Source organism: Pezoporus occidentalis, unplaced genomic scaffold (genome assembly GCF_034315485.1).
Source record: "Pezoporus occidentalis ecotype Australia unplaced genomic scaffold, CSIRO_AGI_Poc_V1 ctg263, whole genome shotgun sequence".
Taxonomy (NCBI): Eukaryota; Metazoa; Chordata; class Aves; order Psittaciformes; family Psittacidae; genus Pezoporus; species Pezoporus occidentalis.
This window is the reverse complement of record NW_026914534.1, coordinates 701,508-723,446: the sequence shown is the minus strand read 5'-3', so window position 1 is coordinate 723,446 and position 21,939 is coordinate 701,508. Positions and strand designations below refer to the sequence as shown.

The 21,939-nt window shown below is 39.5% G+C and overlaps 1 protein-coding gene across 10 annotated transcripts in view; it reads right to left on the bottom strand.

Moving 5' to 3' along the window:
* The window catches only part of ATF7IP (activating transcription factor 7 interacting protein), a 104,840-nt gene that overhangs the window by 29,952 nt on the left and 52,949 nt on the right, over positions 1 to 21,939 (bottom strand). For 8 of the 10 annotated variants that reach the window (XR_009965890.1, XR_009965892.1, XR_009965891.1 and 5 more), the window contains 7 exons: positions 17,980 to 19,040; positions 9,905 to 9,991; positions 5,575 to 5,720; positions 4,351 to 4,488; positions 2,493 to 2,558; positions 1,687 to 1,760; positions 616 to 704 (listed from right to left, as the gene is read on the bottom strand). Coding sequence is in view for 3 of the 10 variants with exons in the window: in XM_062624167.1 (XP_062480151.1) it covers positions 616 to 704; positions 1,687 to 1,760; positions 2,493 to 2,558; positions 4,351 to 4,488; positions 5,575 to 5,720; positions 9,905 to 9,991; positions 17,980 to 19,033 (1,654 nt within the window). In the remaining 7 variants the exon portion in view is untranslated. Of the gene's footprint in view, positions 1 to 615; positions 705 to 1,686; positions 1,761 to 2,492; positions 2,559 to 4,350; positions 4,489 to 5,574; positions 5,721 to 9,904; positions 9,992 to 17,979; positions 19,041 to 21,939 lie in introns of those variants that run through there. The other 2 variants (XR_009965893.1, XR_009965896.1) reach the window with 2 other exon arrangements.

Genomic DNA, 21,939 nt, shown 5'->3' with positions numbered 1-21,939 from the left:
AATATAAGAACAATGCAATACAGAAAGTCAGTATATGCCTACTATGAAAAGATTCAGTGGAAAAGATTCAGTATTCAATATTAGCTAAACTATTCTTCAAACCAAGGATTAACATGAATATAATTCATAGTGGATTTGATTCTACATTCCCCATAAAATTTTAATTAGAAACTAAAATTAACTTTACTCCCTTAAGAAATGGGGCTTATGACTTCCTTTAGTTCCCCATTCAATTTCTAGTAGCAATTAGGCAGAGGGTAAGATCAGCATCTTATGATCAAGTACAAAATACTGGCCCGTGAGCCACACGTTTCACTTCTCAGCAGCTGAGAGACTGGAAGTTTTGCTGCCATACCCAGACTGCCGTTTGCTGAAGCATGTAATTTACCCACATGCTCTGGTTGACCAAATCAATACATTTTTCCCATTACTTGGTAAGCAGACTACATGAATGTAAACTGGGAATGTGATAAGGAACTTAAAATAATGATTTTTGATATTAGAAAATAAGAAGTCATAAATACCAATTTTGCTGTGTTCAGTCAGTTATTTAATGGAAAGCTAGAAAACTTTTAAGAAGAGAAGTGTGTTTGTAGTCCATAGATAGGTTCTAACCTGCATTCACAGGGGCTTGAAAAGTTGCTGGTGTGCTCTCTCCTATATTCCTCTTTGTCTCCAGCATCTGCCTCACTGTGTTGGCATTTCTAAGGAACAAAGTTTCAGTTAGCATTTCTCAGTAAGCCACAGTGGGTATAATTATGAACAGTACAGTGTAAACCCCTTATTTTACTGCTATTCTTTCCATTAAGATTTTCTAAACCCATTTATTTTATGCTTCCATGCAAATTAGCTTTGAATATTCCCCTACTAAAAAAAAAAAAAATAAATGCAGAATTATTTGTAAGTTTTCAAGTGCTTGCACTACATTTGCCTTTCATTATGAGAATTTTCCCTTCATAGAATCACAGAATGGTTTTGAGTTAAAAAGGACTTTAAGATCATCTAGTTCCAACCCTCCTGCCATGGGCAGGAACGCCTCATACTAGACCATGTTACCCAAGGCTCTGTCCAACCTGGCCTTGAACACAGCCAGGGATGGAGCATTCACAACTTCCTTAGGCAATCTGTTCCAGAGCCTCAGCACTCTCACAGTAAATAACTTGTTCCTTATATCTAACCTGAACTTCCCCGTTTTAGTTTGAACCCATCACCCCTTGTCCTATCGCTACAGTTCCTGATCAAGAGTCCCTCTCCAGCATCTTCGTAGGCCCCCTTACTGGAAGGCTGTTATGAGGTCTCCATACAGCCATCTCTTCTCCAGGCTGAACAGCACCAACTTTCTCAGCCTGCTTTCATATGGTAGGTGACCAGCCCCCTTACCATCCTCATGATCCATCCTTGAAATTAAACTTCCATTTTACCCATTATATTTTAGCTGCTGAAACAACACTCATCTCTGTTCACCTAAGAATGGATTCAAAAATGTCCATTTATGACTTCTGTGAAAGAAAACCGAATTTTACAACTGAGGAATAATGAAGGAAATGGAAGAACACTAACTAAAAAATACCGCAAGAAAAAAACAGCAAAAAACCAAACTGAAAATACAAGGATTATTCATTACATTAGGTATTTCAAGTGTTCTGCTGTAATTCTTACATGGGCACAATGATGTGTTTTGCTTACCGATATATCACATTGGTTGTGTTTGCAGTGTCACTTGCTGTTTTTGCTGAAGACACAGGTGTATTTGGTGAAGTCTACCAAAAAAAAACAAAACAAAACAAAAAAACAAACAACAAAGCGGGGGGAGGGGGGGAGGAGGGAAGGAGGAGGAAGGTGGTGGGGGAAGGAAGGGAAAGCCAGAACAAAATAACCGTAAATCAGCTTGTAAACTTATGCTTTCATTACATTTCATTATACTTCATTCATATTTGTGTGAGATAGAAATTTTCTAGAAACAACACTGCAGGAGAAGCTGACATGTTTTAAATCTCCCTAAACCTCCTTGGTCCTCTCCTACGTCCTCCCTTTTTTGCAAGTCTCTTCCTTCAGGTATTTATATGATGAGAATAAGAACTTCTGAGAAAATTAATGGACTTCTAAGCTTCCACTTCTTCACAGTAATTAACCTAAAATATTTATTCCAGACACAGACAAATGCTATTGATTGTATGGGGTGACAAACTGTACCCTTCTATCCCCAAAATCAGGGTACTGGGATTCATGCTTATTTACTTATTTACTGAAGTAAATTAGAGTTAATTACATACAGTTTAAGGTGCTTTCACACTATTAATGCCTAAAGAACCTTCTGTACAAATCAGAATTACATAACAGCTACTAAAAGGATACTCTTTTATATCACTGCTTTTAACCAAACAAAACAAACCTACTTTGTGAGGTCACATCTTTCTGCATATAAAGTTTCCTTATTTTTCAACACAAGGTTAAAGCTAAGTCAAAAATAAACAAACAAATCTAGTTCTTACTTCCTGTCTTTTCTTCAAGTCCTCCCTGGCTGCTCCAAACCGCTTTGTCAATCTAGCAATTTTAGCCTAAATGGGAAAAAGAAGAAAACAAGCAAACAAAACCGTAAGTATCCTCCCCAAGAACCATCAAAGAAGTTATACGAACTAGAAGATATATAATTAAAACATGAAGTCGAAGGCTGTATTCATACCAGGGGAAATTATTCCTCCACTGAAACACGGTACAACTATATAACTTAAGAGCAGCAAAAAGACACACGTGTACCAGTCAAGATAAAGACAAGTTACTGTCCTATTCACAACTGCACAAACAGAACCCATCCTGCAAAGGTTCATGTGATATTCTGCATGAATGAAAGCAACTGAAAGCATCTATTTCAACATCTTACGTTCCAACTGTATTGAAAAATGTAACCCCTTTAATCTTTCATATTATTTATTCTTCCCCCACTTATCCTATTCCTCCCTCTCACTGACATATGCTGTATCACATACCCTACTCTCAGGTTTGTTCTACTCTATTTGATGCTCAGGTCTCAGGTTCATTACATTCATATGCACCATTCTTACATCTTGCATTTACTTCTTGTGCTTCCCTTAATATACCATTTTGTGACCATGCTTTCTATAATTAATGCTGTCTACACTGCAGCCCTGATGGCCGACTTATTCTGGAAGCAGTAGTTGTGCCCTTGCTCTGAGCATGTACTTGTTTATGGGGTTTTTTTTAGTTTGCACAGAAGAGTTAAATTCTTTTTACAAACTCCTGAAAACACTAGGTTAACACTAGAAGAACTGAAGTTGTTTTTTCTTTAAAAAGAGCAACTTTAACATACTACAATTTCAGAACTTCTTACCTAAAAAGAGCTGGTCCATTCAGAAACCTCACCTCTTTCACATTTTTACAAAGGAACATCACAAGCTACAATTATAGCGTGCCTTTAGTTACATTTTATTTCAATTTCTGTTCTTCTACAACATAGAGGTGTTTTGGAACACCTTGTGTAATAAAACCACGTGAGCTTAGACTGCAAGTACAGTAACAGCAACACATCCGCAGCCTTATACAATGTTATTAATTTGGCACTGCAGTTAATGGCTAAAGACACTGATACACAACTACACTGAAAGCATCTCAAGTTAAAAAACGTCTGGGGTGGTGAGTGGGAAGAGTTATGTAGTACAAACTGGTCTGGCAAACTCTATACTTTTTTTTTATCTTCAAGGTAAAATGGCCTTATTGCTTTAATTTGTTATGACATAAGCTTTTAACTGTCACTTCAAAATTCTTTTACATTTGTGATGTTCCTCATGCCACCACTATCTACATAATTTCTATAAAGAATGTTAGAAACCATACTGCATTCAACACTAGCTATTTGCCTCCTTGCTAGAATGTAATTATTTAGTTTCTGGGGAAATAACATGGACAAGTAGCATGCGATGTTTCTTTGTTTCAACGCTGTACAAATCCAGTGCTACTGTCTTCTCCTACCTGCAGCTTTTCTGATTTTAAGCAAATTTCTGGTTTTATAGAGGTATAAGGTATTTAACACCTATTTGAAGAATGTCTAAATGTAACAGAAGAGTGGAAAAGCAGTTTAGTAACAGTTTGCCAGAAAGAATATTTGCTTTGGATTCTTTTTTTGATGATTAATTGGTTGCTTTCTTCTTTCTGAGTAGGAAAACAGAATTTTACAATTCAAAAGCAACATCAGTATTTGCTGCTTCCCCCCATCCTTTTCTCTCTGGGGGGTCAAAATAACTTCCCTATTGACAACTACAGGAGACTTACTATAAAATGCTGAGGACCTTAGTTTTAAATCTGACTACAGTATACAGTCCAACACACACTCACCTGTAGTTCAGTAAGCACCGTTTTATGCCTTTTGCTACATTCTACTTTCTCTATTCGTGTTTTCAGGTCCGCCAGAGTCTTGTCAAACACAGCACACTGTAAAGCAGTAAATTTTTCATCTAATAGTCTCTGGATAACCTGCAAAATTATTATATAAAGAAAGAAGAAAAATAACAATGCAATCCCAGAATTTGGGAGACTATCTATAAAAATACTTTCAATTCTTAACAAGTACCCTGCTACAAACAGAACAATGACAACAGTTGTGCCCTGCAAATCGAATAAATCTGTAGTCACTAGTAAGCATACGCCTGCACAGCTAAGAAACGTTTCTACATATATTTTGGCAAATACAACTAGTCCTTCTTTGCCATCAATTCAATAAATTAATTTAACTGCAGTACGATGTGTATAAAACCTTATACACATAAAAAGAACCTTAACAAGAGAAGATATTTTCCATAAACTGCTGTGTTTACACAAGACTGATTTTTCCTATTACTCCTCTGTTTTGAGAGGGACACTGGCACTCAAAGAACAGAAACTAATGCCATGCAACAAAACTTCATTTCTGCAATGCATTTTCCCTAGCAGAAATGCTGTGTTGGGTTTTTATCAGAAGCTAAAAAAGGAGAGAGAGACTGATTTCCATAAAGTTTACCTAATGCACTTATTTATTTGTTTTCCCCCTCCCATACCTACTGCAGTGCAAAAAAATTCCTTAGGAAACAAAACAAACATGGTTCGGTTTTCTGCATCTTACATTAATGAAGTTACAACATGCATTAGCTAACTAATGGAAGAAGGACACAAAATCTTTTCTTCAAGACCATAGGCTTCTTTACATATTAATGGTGCAAACAGGCAATTAACAGCTCTAAAAATCAGCAAGACACAATGGCGACTGCACTCTTGTTTGGAAACAGAGTGGTTTTAAAGCTAGGTACACAATAAAGTGCAGCACATAGAAACCTTTACCACACTGAAATCTCTCTAAGATGGAGTTCAAGAGTTTAAATATTTCACACATTTCAAATGTAATTCTTGCAGCATAGTTTCCAAATAATATTTAGTCTCTTACAAGTAGGGCTATATAGGACTCCATATGTATGAAGACACCTTTGTTACTTGAATTATGCCAAATTTCTCAACTTCAGAAAAAGTGTTGGAGGGGAGAGGGGGTGGGAAGCAGATGCGTTTGCCATCTCTACACCTCCATTCTACCTTTTGTAATTTTTGGTCAACATCCTGTCTGGCTGTAATTTTTACTTGGAGTTCTGCTTCATAATCTTCTGTCATATATCGACGACGTTTAGAATGAATGCTATCCATGTCCTCAGATCTGGAACGCTTTCTCCTTGACACTTCACCTGGAACAATGAGATGCAACTACTTGTGAGGAACCTTTCAAAAAATGGGTTATCTGCAGAATGCTGTGATTATTAGGAAGCTTATTTGTCCCCAGTTCAAGCTTTTTCATCCAAAACCTGTAAGAACATCTCTAGAAAACCAAGATGTTTGATGAAATCAAAGCATTACGCTGTCCCTTTGGTCTTTGTACACTGGCCTCCCTGTGAGTTCCGCTTTGTGACTCACCACCAAACTACTGCCCCAAATGTAAAATGGCTCTAATACCACTATTCCCTTCTTCAGAACTTGCCTCCAGCTCTTCCTGCTCCTATCACAACCATTCTGTAATGAAACATGGCTTCCCAGAAACAAAACAAAATCCTCTTCTGCAAAAAGAATCCTCTCCTCAGGATTCCAGATAAAATAACCTACATTTGATCCTGCCTGCATCAGCAATAAACCTTTGTCCCCACCTGCCATAAAAGTTCACCCTGCATCTCCAGTCCCTGACTGAAAATAACATTCAATCCTTTTTCTTACTTCTTGGGTAAGAAGGAAAGTAAAAATCTAACAAAAGAAAAGGCTCATATCAGAGCTATATCATAAAAGTAATTTCCATCACAGCAATGAAGCACAAAAGAGACCTCGTTAACTCCTCCACCTCCTGACACTGTATTAAGCCTATGGAAATTACAAGGAAGGGAAGTTATAGAGCATACTGTGGGTACCTGACTGCTCTCAAAACATCAAAGACCATAGCTCCCAACCCCTCCACCCCAAACCTGAGGATGATAAAGGCAGAATGAGTAGTACATCAATGAAGATTTGCTAGAAACTGAAAGAGCATGACAAATAGTTACTTTCCACTGCCGTAATTTTTTTCTTTGCTTGTATTACATATACTCTGAGTCATATTTGTAACTGTTTTCTCTTAGTCTAGATTTTTTGATGGTTAAATTTTGCTAGTTCCAGTCTGATCTGATTTTTGATATTTTTAACTGCACTAGAAAAGCATTAATGTGCTGAAAATGATTTAAAAAATCTGCATGTCAACCTAGGTTATTTTTTAAAGTTTATGAAAGCATAGGGCCCCAAAGTTTAGGTAATTTTTGTAGTACCACAGGGCGGCAATTCATAAATATTTGCAGAATGCTGAGTATTTGCAAGCACTATAAATGTCTAAGGTATGAGTTTTTAATATTTATTTTTCCCTTCATTTTCCACTATTCCATGGCATTACAGAAAAAGAGCTACATTTACACCTTTCTTTCATCCATTAGAAAAACTTGTAGAAATAGAAAAGAAAAACTAAATAGTTAGAACACTATGCCCAGACTACTGAAGACGTTTATTAGGCTCTTTCATACAACTCTTTCCTACTCCCAGTCAGTCTCTCTAGAAAAGTCTTAATTCTGAATGGCACAAGTAATTTGTAACATCAAAGAGCTACTTACATACTTAAGGGAACATGTTTAATATTCAGGTAACTTGTTCTGAAGCAGATGCTCTATCTGATCTTACTGCAGTTAAGATTCTCTTTAGAGAGCTTCAGGGTGTTCGCTACTAGAGGAAAGGCTATCTAAAGGAGGCTGTGACTTCTAGGAATTCCCAGCAAGTTCTAATGAGCTGTGTCAGCTCTTCTTGGTCAAAGGGTGCTTTGTGCTTGCATCCCAGCTGATTCCTTATGGAGACTCAAACACCCTTTCAGCAGGTTTGAGACGCACACCTGTATTACTGCTGAGCCTCAAGTGCAGCTCCCAGTGAGAAGCTAACACAGGACTTTGTACAGCAGGGTGTACAGAAAGAGGATGGTCCCTGCATTCAGTAATGGTGGTTATGTGCCACACAGTGTGTACTCCAGCAGCCACTGGAACAACTCTCACAGTAAAATCAGAGCCTCCACCTAGACTGAGCTATTTTGGGGGAAGATTAGGCTTTGCAAGTCTTGGGCTGCAGAGCTTATCTAGGGCCTCCCAGTCTGGCTGCAGTTATGGCAGAGGAAGATGAGCTTCTTGGCTACAGATGTTGCAAGAAGCGAGAAACCTGCATTGCCAAGCTAAAGGAGCTATGGGAGGCAGTCAGGGGATGGCACAGAATCAAAAATCATGAGACTGACTGGATATACTCCAAGACCTTGCAGCCTCAAGAACTGCAACCCCTAGCTGTACCAAAGAAAGTAGTCAGAGTCTGAGCTTATCCACATGGGAAATGGAGACTCCTATCTGAAAACACGAAGACAGCAGCTCCTGCTCTGCCTGTGGATGCAAAGGACAATGACAGATTTGGTTCAAGTGCCCTCGTAACAGATACGGGACTGGGAGCTGTGCCCAGTGAAAAGACTGAACGGGCTAAGCCTGAGCCATGCAGTAGCACTGCGTATTAGCAGCAAGTGACTCCCTGCCTGCAGGGGATGGAGGCCCCCATCTGCAAGGGACAGGTGACCAGTGAGAAAAGATAAAGGCACTATGTGGGTAGGAATGGCATTAGGGAAGCCAAACTCGCTTTAAGCTGAATCTGGTAAGGGATGTGAAGGGCAACAAGAGGGTTTCTACCAGCACACCAGCAGCAAAAGAAAAATCAGGGAAAATATGTTCCCCCTGCTGGATGAGACACGGGAGCAAGTGACAAAGGACACAGATAAAGCCCAGGTGCTCAATGACTTCTTTGCCTCAGACTTCAGTGATGTTTGTCTTCAGCAATGCCAGCTCCCTGAGACCAGTGGGACTGGCTGGAGCAAAGGCAGGCAACAAACTGGACGTACGCAAGTCCACCCAAGCCAGAGGGATGCACTCACCAGTGCCAAGAGACCTGCCTGAGGTGACTGCAAAGCCATTCTCAACCTCTGGAAGGTCATGGCAATAGCAGAAGGTTCCTGAGGACAGAAGTGACATTTACTTTCTTCTAATCTTCAAGAAAGGCAAGAAGGACCCAGAGAATTAGAGAAGGTCAGCCTCACCTCAATCCCTGGGAACATGATGAAGCAAGTAATTCTAGAAACTGTCTCTAAACACATTAAGGTAATGGTGATGGGGAATAGTCAGAATGGGTTTATCAAGGGGAAATCATGCTTCAACAGCCTGACAGCCTTTTATAATGAGAGAACTGGCTTGGTGGATGAGCTGACAGCAGTGGATGCTGTTTCTCTTGTCTTTAGCAATGCTTCTGACACCCAAAACATCCTCAGAGACAAACTCACAATGTATGGCCTAGATAAATGGACTGGCTCAACTGCAGCTGTGATTAGTGGCAAAAAGTCCAGTTGGAGCTCATTGCTAGTAATGTACAGCAGCAGATTAAACTGGTAACAACACTAACATCTTCATAAATGACTTAGATAATTGGACAGAAGGCATCCTCAACAATTTGCAGACGATACAAAACTGGAAGGAGTGGTTGCTATGCTAAATGGTTATGCTGCCATTCAGTGTCACCTTGACAAGCTGGAAGAATAGACAAACAGGAACCTCATTAAGTTGCAAAGTCCTAGAGCTGGGTAGGAATAACCCATGTACTAGTACAGGCTGGGAACTGACTGCCTGGAAAACTGCTTTGCAGAAAAGGCCCTTGTGTCTCCATGTATACCAAGTTGAATGTGAGCCAGCAATGCGCACTGCTGGCAAAGAAAGCCAGTAAGATCCCTGGCTGAGTAAGGAAAAGTATCGTCAGCAGGTCAAGGGAGGTAATTATTCCACTCTAAACAGTGCTATGAGACTAAATTGAGTCCTGTGTGCAATTCCGGGCTTCTAAATACCAGAAAGATGTGAGCATACTGGAGCTCAGCGTAGGGCCACCAAGAAGTTTTATGGACATGCACATGAGGAAATGATAGCTGGCATTGTTCAACTGGAGAAGGCAGTTAGGGAAGATTTTATAATGTGTGTAAATTACCTGATGGGTGGAGAGTGAAAAAAGACAGACCAAGACTCTTAGTACCTGTGAAAGGATGAGAGAAATGGATGCAAACTGAAATACAGGAAATTCCATTCGAACGTATGAAAACATTTTTACTGTGAGAGCGGTCAAACACTGGAAGGGGAACTCCTTTGGAGTTACCATCTGTGGAGATACTCAAAACCTGCCCGGACTGCTCTACTTGACCTGGCTTTGAGTGGAGGGTCTGGAGTAGATAATCTTTCAAACCTCAATGATTCTGTGCTTTTAACACGAGCCAGCAGCAAAGAATAATAGCTTTAACATTGCGTACTTCTCTCAGTGTGTTTCTCCTCTTCTTTGTGGGCCTCCTCTTCTTTATCTTCCTTACTTTCCTTTCCTGTCTCCTTTTCCACCTCTTCTACAAATGGAAGACAAAACCACATGTATTAATTATGCTGACTTACAAAAGTCTCATAGAGTCCTATTTTGACTAGTGAACTTAGATTACTTCTGAAAAATCACGCTGGGAAAGGTGAAATAAGTATGACACAGGGAATGCAGAAATAAAAAAAACAGAACACTGTTCTTCAGAGCAAAAATTTGAACTACCACACAATGAAACAGTCCATTTTTAATGCAGTTAAAGTACTCAATAAATGGTTTCAGTTTATTTTTTGCCTGGGAAAAACGTATTAAAAATTCAGTAACAAAATACCAATATGCTCTATTTACAATTGGCAATTTTACCAATTAACCTTATGGTAGAACAGGCTGAGATTCTTCGTTTCTTAATAAATTAGAATTTTTATTTAAAGTGTTTTTCCTAATACAAAGTGTCACAATTTAAGACTAGTCATTTAAAAACATACAGTTTAGGAAATTCTGAGAGGAAGAAATATCAGAAGTTATCACCCCCAAGTCCACACAGGCTGAAATGAAAATTGCTAACTCTTCATGAAAACTTGACTATATGTTCCATGAATTTCCATTATGTGTTTCATACATACAGTATTTGTTACCTTCTGTGCTTGCTAGATAAAAATAAAACTAGAACTTTTAAGATGACATTAAAATCTACCCAGAATGTAACAAGTCAGCACTGTTATGCACAGCTTGATCTGTACAGTTTCCTGTTTTCATTTTGTTATTCACAAAGATATGCTTGATATTCTCAACACTGTATTTTGTTTCTATAATGAAGAACTTTATTTTTTTTTTTACATTTACACAAGTCACCTACGAAATCAGAAAAAAAGGTGGCAGAAACCCCTAAACTGAAATAATAGTATTTTTCATTTTGTTAATTTTATGCAAGAAATAATCATAGAATAGCTGGAAAGGACCTTAAGATTATCTAGCTCCAAGCCCCCCTGCTATGGGCAGGGACACCTCACACTAAACCATGTCACACAAGACTCTGTCCAACCTGGCCTTAAACACTGCCAGGGATGGAGCATTTACAGCTTCCTTGGGCAACCTGTTCCAGTGTCTCCCTACCCTCACAGTAAAGAACGCCTTCCTTATATCTAACCTGAACTTCCCCTGTTTAAGTTTGAACCCATAACCCCTTGTCTTATCACTACCACTGCAGTTCCTCATGACGAGTCCCTCTCCAGCAACCTTGTAGGCCCCCCTTTTAGATACTGTAAGGTCTCCATGCAGCCATCACCTCCTCAGGCTGAACAGCCCCAGCTTTCTCAGCCTGTCTTCATAAGGGAGGTGTTCCAGCCCTGTTACCATCCTCATGGCCCTCCTCTGGACTTGCTCCAACAGATCGATGTCCTTCTTACGTTGAGGACACCAGAACTGCACACACCACTTCAAGTAGGGTCTCACAAGAGAAGAAAGGCAGGATCACCTCCTTCGACCTTCATACCACATACATACTTCAAAAGCGATCTGATTTAGTTTTAAGCTAATAAAAGTGGCGTAGTGCCTATATAACCTGCTTTTTAAAACTTATAAACAAGCTTCCTCTATTTAATTGCTATCAATAAAATAGGAGTTACCTAAGAATCTAAAGGAGAGCCATTAAATTCAAGAGCTCTTTTTTCACAATTCACAGATTTTAATATTCAACTGAAGGATACAAATATTCCATGGAAAGATACTAAAAAACCACGTTGCAAGTTTTGAAGCTGAGCTTTTTGAGTTTTACGCAGTAATACATAGTAATTTCAGAGAGGAAGAAGTCTCTTCCTTGTACATTTTCATCATTCTGACCAAATTTAGCTCATTTAACTAGAAGTAGTTTATACATGATACACAGCTACACCTCTCTAGTCAAGAAGGTTTGACCCACAATTTGGAGATAATTTCACAATTGGCTATCAGCAGATTTTTCACTAATAAGCAGTGCTCAACATAAGAAGGACATGGGTCTGTTGGAGCAAGTCCAGAGGAGGACCATGAGGATGATAAGGGGGCTGGGAACACCTCCCGTATGAAGACGGGCTGAGAAAGTTTGGGCTGTTCAGCCTGGAGAAGAGAAGCTGCGTGGAGACCTCATACCAGTCTTCCAGTATCTGAGGGGGTCTACGGGGATGCTGGAGAAGGACTGTTTATCAAGGACTGCAGTGATAGCACAAGGGGTGATGGGTTCAAACTAAAACAGGGGAATTTCAGGTTAGATATAAGGAAGAAGTTCTTTATTGTGAGAGTGCTGAGACATTGGAACAGGCTGCTCAAAGATGTGGTAAACGCTCCACCCCTGGCCGTGTTCAAGGCCAGGCTGGACAGAGCCTTGGGCAACATGGTCTAGTGTGAGGAGTCCTTGCCCATGGCAAGAGGGCTAAAACTCAAGGTCCTTTCCAAACCATTCTATGATCTCGTTATACTGATGGTATAGACAGGAAGAAGCAATGAACGCAATCCTTAAAAAAATAATAATAATTTGATTATATAATTAAGTTACTACTGTATTTATAATTCAGTTATCTTAAGTCACACAATTTGTTGTGGATCTGAGTTTTCTACTGTTTGCCTGTCACTGAACAATTGAAAATACCTTTTAATAATTTCTACAGCTGCAAGCACTGATACCTGCTAAGTGACTGACTAGATGCATATTTAGATGTCAGTTCTGCCAAAATATACATGTAAATGGAAATAAAAATAATGAGTAAGCCTAAGAGCTTCTGAACAGTATCTTCAAGTTACTCTGAACTGCACAGTCATGCTCTTACTATTCCATAGTCTTGTAACTGCAAGGTTTTCCTTATAGCCTGCCTAGAACAGAAGTGTGCCCAATTTCTAGTTTGCAAAATCCAGTGGATCAAAAAGGCAGCAGTTGTGTCCTTGCCACTTTAAAGAAACATCTTTCCACCAATGGGAGAATGAGCGGAATATACAGCTCCCATTTGCAGATATTAGAGACCTCCTTAATCTTCTATTGGATGAAGAAAACTTAAATTCTTTTAGGCTTTCCAGTATAAGGCTTGTTTCTCAAATGCTGAAGTATTTTTTTGCAGCAACTCCCTGGAAGCCCTCAATTTTCCCTTTTTGAAGCAAAAACCAGAAATAAGAATATGACTGCAGAAAAGTGGTTTCATTGGTGCCATTTAAGCCTAACATTTTCCTGTTTATGAATTCAAGAACTTTGACCACTAATTTTGTCACAACACAGGAACAAAGGTTCACGTTTAGCTGTTCATCTGCCATTCACTTGCTCTGAAGATCTCTTCAAACACTACTTTCTAGAAGACAAGCTGTAGTTTTTTAAATGTTAACTGCTTTATTTATTCTTAGAAGGTTGTAGTTGGGTGTGTTGCTTGACTTCAGACTCCATTAATAAAGATCAGTAACAAGTAAGCTCTCTTTCAAATTATCCCTGGAGGGCATGAAAAGCCATTGCTGTGGAGAAGCCTAGAATCAAGGTGTCCAGAATGCACTCAAAGTGCTAGCAATTCTGAGAGAGACTTCAGATCTGCTTTTGGCAGACACACTCAGCTGGTCAAATTTGAGAGCATAAAGATTAAGAGACAAAGCATAGCAACAGCTACACCAGGTAAAACCAACAGTTCACTTAATCCAGGATTCTATCGCCAACACTTTCATGTCAACCGTAGATGATCAAGTAAGGAAGAACAGAATGAGAAAAAACACATTTACACAGTCTCAGAAAAATTCCTCCACTTTCTGAAAAATTGCTGGTGGAAGACCTCCAGAGCCATAGGGTTTCTGTGAGTGATAGCCCCCCCAAAAATCCCTCTTCCGCACAACACAAATGTAGGTAAACTTCTAGCAGTCACTGTTGCTAGCAAGGAGCTCCATAATTCTCCAGATGGAGAACCATCTTTTCCATGCTTTGATCCTAACTCTCACTTTTTCCCTTTCCTCCATTTGGTATGTGAGGCTCTTCTAGAAGAAAAGACAGCAAATATCCATTTCCCCTACCACTTACCGTAGACAGATCTTTGCCACATCTCTCCCTCCATCTCGTCTTTCAGGCTGAAAGATCCTATTCTAAAATACAGTCCCATCTTTGACTAGAAGTTCTCTCTTTGATATGGTATGAGTCAGAAAATAAAAAAGCTGTAGGAGCACATGAGTAGAATGGACAAAGAGGGGATAAACTTCAGTCCTGCACAGACAAAAAACCCAAGCCCCACAGTGCAAGGAAATAGGGCCATCTAGAGGCTATATTCAAAATAATAACAAATAGAAATTTTCAAAATGGAGATAAAGAAGCCTGTGATTTCCAGCAACAGAATGAAGATTCCCTCTCTACCCACAAATCTGCAGTTACTGAACAGGTACAGAATTGAGCATCATGGCTCAGTGCTCATCATCTCAAGTATTGGTAAATGAATGCAGCACACGAAACAAGAGGAATTACTAGTCTACACACAACTGCAAAATTAGGATTTTGTTTGGATTAGAGAAATGATGGGATAGCTGAAATGACTACAGAATTCCAGACAATGAACACAGTCTCTTTACGAAAGACAGGGTGGAAAGGGTGAGGAGCATTTGTGCTTTATGCAGATGAGCACCCTGAGCTTTGCCAGGGGACAGGTGATGAGACAGCTGAGTGCTTGTTGGCAAGGAGAAGGAGGTAAAGCAACACAGGCAATGTTGCGCAAGTCACTCAACTTGATCAAGGAGAAGAAGTCAATAGAGTCATCTTACAATACTGCAGGCCTTAGGACTGACTCGTGCGTACTTTAACTGGAAGTGCTGTGTGATTTGGCACAATCCAGGGGGTTTCTGGAGTGTACAGAAGGTATTTTCTTGACACAGGCAACTGATGCGTCAAGACGCTCTGGATTTATTATTCACAAACAAGGAAGAATTCATCTGGAATGTGAAGGTCAAGAGGTCACCAAGGTTCACCTGCAGCAACCATGAGACTGTGGAATTAAAAATCCTGCAGTAAGTCAGCCGGACAAATATCATAACAGTCCTCCCTCTCATGGCAGCAGGTTTTACCTACTGACCTAGTTCAAGGTCTACCTGGTAGTTTCTCAAAGAGGGCTCCCCTGAAAAGCAAAAGGAGCCAGAAGAGCTCGTTGCTCTTTAAGGACAGCTTCCTCAAAGCCAAGAGTACTGTTCATTTTGTTGTGCAGAATGTAGAGGCAGCATGGAAGAAAGCCAGCATGGGGGAAGAAGGACCTCCTGACTGTTCCAATGTAAAAAAGAAATACGCAGGAGGAGGAACTAAGAGGACTGCAGGGACATAGTCCAGTTGTGCAGTAATGGAATAAGAAAAGCTGAAGCTTAACTGGAATTGAAACCAGTGAGGAATGTGAAGGGCAAGCAGGGCTTCTGTAACTACAATGGCAGCAGAAGGAAAACTAATGAAAATTGTGGGGCCACTGCTCTTTGGAACAGGCAACCTAATGAGTGAGGACATGGAAAATGCTGTGATACTCAACTTTTCTGACTCCATTTCTCACTGGCAAGTTTCCGTTGGTTTCTGAGAGCCGAGGGAAAGACTGGCAAAGTTTGCAGAAACAAAGTGCTATATCAACAAGATATAGCTAGGGCACACTCAAACCAGGTGGATACAGAGAAGTCCACGTGTACAGATTAGATGTACCCAAGAGTGCCGAGGGAGTTAGGCACTGCCGGTATTGTGAAGCCCCTGTCTTCCATCTTCATGGCAACCAAGGGAAGCTCCCAATGACTATAAAAAAGGAAACACCACAGCCATTTTCAAGACAGTCAAGAAGGATGATTAGGAGGAACTAAGGCTGGTTGGCCCCAACTGACATCTTGGGGAAGTTTGGAAAAACTCCTCATAGGAAGCCACTGTCAGGCACACAAAGGAGAGGAAGGTGACTGGAAACAGGCTGGATTTAGTAAAGACAAATCACATCTGACAGACATGGTGATAAAGAGGTTTAAATAGTGTACAGTCCATTGTGTACAAGGGGGTCTGTACATGGGGTTGGAGACCCACTGTGTACAAGGGGGTCTGGCAGTCTGGTCTGTTGGAATCTCGCTTACTCAAGTCAAAAAGTACTGCCTGTTCAAGCACGCACAGCAAAGGGTCATCAATCACACTTACTGTGCAACACCAGGACGTGAGTAACTGATAAGGTGAAGAAATACGACTTAGCTCCAGACAGAACTGGCCTTGCAGTTTGAACACTAAGCAGACCCCTAGAGAGCATGCATAATGGCAAAATTTAAAAAGTTCAAGCTGAGGAAAACTCACTAACTTCATCATGAGACCCTCACCCAATGAACACCAGGAGATACTGCACACACGTCAAGGACATTTTGGCTCATTATAATACATTATAATATGAAGCGGGGATAGGTCATGAATATGTATAGGTGTATTGAGCAACCTAATGCCTATGTATAGCTTTAGAGGATAAATGTAGAGGAAAATGATGCTGAGGCACGCATGCTTTGGAGAAGCTATCCCCATGCACCTCAGCACTGAATAAATGCATACCTACTTTACAACTTTAACGAGTTGTGGAGTTTGTCTGCGTATCGATGGTAGCTTCTTACGACTGGCTCAAACCATCAGTGGTATATAGTCCAACTAGTGGCTTAGCACTAGAGGCAGTTCTCAGGGATCCATACTGGACTGATGCAATTTACTGTATTTACTAGGAGCAGGAGGTCACACTTAGCAGGTTTGCAGAGAAAACTGGGAGGAATGGTAAATACTCTGTGAGGCATAGCTGAAGTTCAGAGGCACAGCAGCAGGCTGGGAAATTGGGCTAACACAAAGTGCAGCAATTAGAAATGCCAAGTCCTGCATCTGGGATAGAATAATTCTGTGCAACAGGACAGAGTGGGGGTTGACTGGCTACAACAATACTCTGGAGAAAAGGCCTTAACTCCTGGTGGAAAACAATCTGAACATGATTCAGAAATGTGAATTAAGTTCAATAGCATTTCAGGGTGTAAGAAATGCGTCCAGCAGGACAAGGGAAGCGATTCTCTTGTTCACCACGTGAGAAACCCCCATCTGGAGCACTATGTCCAGTTATTAGATCCCAAATACTAGAAAGGCACTGACAAAACCATAGTAGATCCAGCGAATGGTCACCAGAAAGGTCGAGGAAGTGAAGTACATGCTATATAAGGAGCAGATGACAGAACTGGCTTTGCTCAGCCTTAACAGGTGAAGACTAACTGGAGACTGTACTGCGGCCTTCTGTCACATAATAGGAATTCAGAGAAAATGAAGCCACTACTCTTTAAAGGTGCACAGCAATAGGACAGGAAGCAACAGACTGTAAAGGACATTGTTCAGTTTAACACCAAAAAAAGGACAAAAATCTTTGACTAACTACATGAAAAGACTGATGTACCATGTTCCTACACTTAATGATTTCAAATGTTAATGAGTTAGCATAGCCATCAAATAAGTTAGATAAAATTCCTTGTGAGTTAAATGAATAAAAGCTATATGGCATAAAACTCATACATGACTGTGTTCCTAATGAAATCTTTCCAATGCTGTCGTGGGTGGAAAAAAAGAAATTTGAAACAAATGGCACTTGTGACATTCCTGGATTATCAACATGTTTTCACTGTTACTATTTACTTACACATTAAAGAAAGTTCAGATCCTTTCTAAACCTCAACAACAGCTCATGAACTTCTCAGAAATCTTTCTGTTCTGTATCTGGCAACTACTCATCTTTCCTCGTTTCACCTACCACCTCACCCCAGTTCTCAGAATATGAGAAAAAAAACAACTAAAAACCCAACAAACCAAATAAACAAACCAGATCTCGATGATGACAGTGTTTCTGTGTTATGTGCATTTTTTTTTTCTGGGCCCCAAATTTTATCCTTGAAACCTGTGAGACTGTCACACACAACTGGCAGGTAAGACTGCTTTTTTGATTGAGAAATGTATCAGAAGTGTGTCATTCTAAGAAATGAACAAAATCCCAGGCTTGAATTAAAACTACCAGTTTAGAAAATTCTTACCTGGAAGACTTGACTTATTTGGTAGTATCGCTTCAGCACATTCCTCCTTCTCATCACAGGGATCCTCTTCATCAGACAATACTAAGAAAGCCTCTTTTGGCAGACTTTCACTGCTTTCCTGCTTGGATGGTGAACCTAAGCAGCTGTCTATTTTCTCTTCTAAATCTGTGACTGCATCATCCGCTGGAAGCAGAGGACTTTTAGAAAAACAGCCCAGTTCGTCTTCAGCAGGGGCTAGTTTTTCCAAAATTGGAATAATTTCATCTGTTTCCATAGAGTCAGTATTGTCCAAGATACTGTCACTTGGCTCATCTGCTGTTTTCTGAACAGTCGTTTCTGGAAGACCTGTAGCGCCGTCTTGTGCGTCCTTTGCTTCCTGGTCAGCTTCCATACTGCTAGAGATGGCTTCTTCTCCAACAGCATCTTCAACAGTTACTTCTTCAGTGCTCTTTTCCTCACTAGATGAATTGGAAGTAATACTTAAGTCATGTGTTTCTACCTTATTTTCCAAAGAGTCACTAATACCACAGACTGATTTACTTTCACCTTCCAATGGGATATCGCTCTCTCTTTGGTCCAAATGATCTTTTGTATTATTTTTTTCATGGAAGTCATCTTTATTGCTACCAAGAACTCCATTTTCAGCCTCACAAGCTAAAGCAGTGTCAGTATCTTTACCTTGCTCAGGAGTAACATTCTCTGGAGACTGTGCTAGAGGTTTGGGTTGTATGCCACTGACTACATTGCCTGCCCTACTTTCAGGGCTTTTGGCTTCGCTAGTTTCATCAGAAGCTGTTTTTCCTTCTTCAGAATTAACACATAAGTCCACTATGCCATTAACTTCCCTCTTGTCCTCCATACAGTCTGTATTGCTTAAAGGGGAATTTAAATCAGAATCTCCATTCTCATGCTTTCCATTTAACAGTTTAACTTCAGTTGTCTTCAACAGCTCCTCTTTAACCTTATAGACAGCTTCAAGTTGTTGTCGATCACTTACTCTCATTGTTTTTCGTGCTTTAAAGACTTTTTTCTGACGCTCATCTGTGTTATCCATCTTGACCCTTAAAAAAATTCAGAAAGAACTGTGAACGTAACATATTACCACCATATTAGCATTCTTAAAAAAGACTGCAGCATTTGGCATGTTTTAAAGAAAGACGGTATCTACAGCAAACTGTATCTACAAAACCAAACACCTAACAACACACTTAAATTTTATTTGTCCTCAGAAGATGCGAATACAAGTTTCTACAACCATGCAGCTGCTTGCTCACACTCACCTCTACAATGCTGCCCCCCCCCCCCCCCCCCCCATATGGGATGAGGAAGAGAGAACTGGGAAAGGTAAAACTTATGTGTTGAGATAAAAACAGTTCAATAATTGAAATAAAAATATTTTATCAACAACAATAACAATAGGAAAAAGAGACAGAGAAATAAAACTCAAGTCAGACAAGCAATACAGCTGCTCACCCCTTACTTCAGATGCCCAGCCTGTCCTGGAACAGCAACTGATCACAATCAGCCCCTCCCACCCAACTCTCTCCAGTTTATATACTGTGTACAATGTCCTGTGGTATGGAATACCCCTTTGGCTAGTTTGGGTCAGCTGTCCTGGCTGTGCTCTGTCCCTGCTTCTTGTGCCCCTCCTCAGTGGCAGAGCATGGGGAATTGCAAAGTCCCTGACTTAACAGTAAGCACTACTTAGCAACAACTAAAACACCAGTGTGTTACCAACTTTATTCTCAGACTAAAGCTAAAACACAGCACTGCACCAGCTACTAAGGAAAAAATTAACTCTATCCCAGCTGAAAGCAGGATAGTATGCTGCACACACATGCATATGTGAAGATTACTCGGATCAAATATCTACAATATTACATAGTAATATTCTGACTACAAGTTTTACACCAGTGGTCTATTACAGTAGTATTACAGCAAAACCAGGTAATGAGATTTTCCAGCTAAAAATAGCAGCCCCTCTTCTTGTAATAAAGCAAGAAAAATTCTTGGTCCATCAGTTTACATTTATTTTCTCTTTCTAAAACTGTGTAATTTCATGAGACTCAAATAAATTTAATAACTTGGGTTAAAGACAAGATTTTTCTATCAACTAACTTTTAAGAAAACTTCAATATATTGAACGAATTTTTGAATGTGTTAAGATACCTTTTTTCTTCTCTATAGATAAAACAGACCTTCATCCTTTGTATTTATACAACGGTTAACTGAACTTGGGTTTTTATAGCACTTTAATTCAAGGCCATTTGTGCTCATGAAAAAGAGGTTTTGTAGCTCCTTTCCAAAAAACTTCCTTTTTCAAAGAAAACTGGCAGTATTGCCCTCAATATAATTTTATTCATTCCACCCACCCGTGCAAATATTAAGAAAAATAAGAACATTAATATATAAAAAATTTAAGAAAATAGTGTTTGAAAATTTACTTCATCAAATCAATAAATTGAGTTAAATATTTTTGTTGAAATACAACATAATCCTATCTGTTTCTATTAAATGAATTAACTAAACAAACCCATAGGGATTTTTAAATTCTACTTCCTACCATGTGGTCTTGTTTTAGATATGATAATATTGTTCAAAAGCAGAAAGCAGTTAAGGAGCTTGCTATATCCTAAATGAAACTCATCAACCAAGATCTTGAATCAGCTCTATGCTAATCAACTTAGCTCTGCTAAAGCTACACCACCATCATATGTTACTCCCCTCTAAGATATGGCTTAAGTTTCTGAAAACTTTTGGAAGTTCACTTGGGTAACAGTAGTTAAAAGATGCTACAGTGTACAAAAAAAGAAAGAAAATAAATTAGGAGTTTTATTTTTTCCAGAAGCATTAGATAAGCAAATGGTTCTACCACTGATACAGGAGAATTATTACACAAAGGACACATTTTAAATAGTTCTTTTTGCATCTTCCCCCGATCCATTTCTATTCACAAAGCTGAGAAATTCATTAATAAACTGCATTTTGTCTTTTCAGGAGGGGGGTGTGTATGTATATACATACATATATACACACACACAAGACTATTGCCAACACTAGGTCAAATCAGCAATGCTTTTATGCAAGTAACTCACCAAATTCACAAAAGAGCCATTCCGCAGCATTAAAGTACTTAGACCCTCTTTGTAACCATACTTGCCTACAAGTTTCATTTAGGCAGCCATAAAACTGGCCTTCTCTTCATCAGCTGACAGTTGTTGAGCTCCCTCAGCGCCCCACTGCAGGTCACGTGCTTTAGGTTCCTATCACTTCCTAGTTTACTTTGGGTAGTTTGTTCATAACGGAAATTATTTAACATTCATGCACTGCCCACCCACAATATTCTAGGATAAGACATGAATATATATTCTAGGGTACAATAAGAATTTGAATATCAAGACCAACTCTAAACCATACATTTATGACAGACTGTATTTTACAATTATAAAGCTTCTTATACTTAGCACAGCCTGACAAAAATATGGGCAATATAGAAAGCAATATAAGAAAAAAATATTTTTCCCCTATTCCCATTTCCTGTTAATGTGAGATTCCCTTCTTTATCTCAGTTCTCTTCTGCACAACAATCTGGAATCCTCATATTTCAGTAACTGATGGTGCTTAAATGACTCTTTAACTCTCACCACAGGAACAGACGAACAAATCTTTACAAATAGTTGCATCAGCTCTATTTACAGACTCTCAATAATACCATTTAGACATGTATTTCTGCCAGACTGAACTAGATTTTTTGAACAGGATTGTCTATTACTGCATTGCCACTAGTGGGAGCAAAATATAACATCTATAGAAACACTGATCTGAAACATCACTTTACTTGATTTTTGAAAATATTCGCATCACATAACCATTTCCAGTCAGATGAAAGATGAACTCCAAGTGAGCTCTTCACATCTCTCCAGAGTTCTCTTCGTGCTAAATACAGTATCTTCATATTTG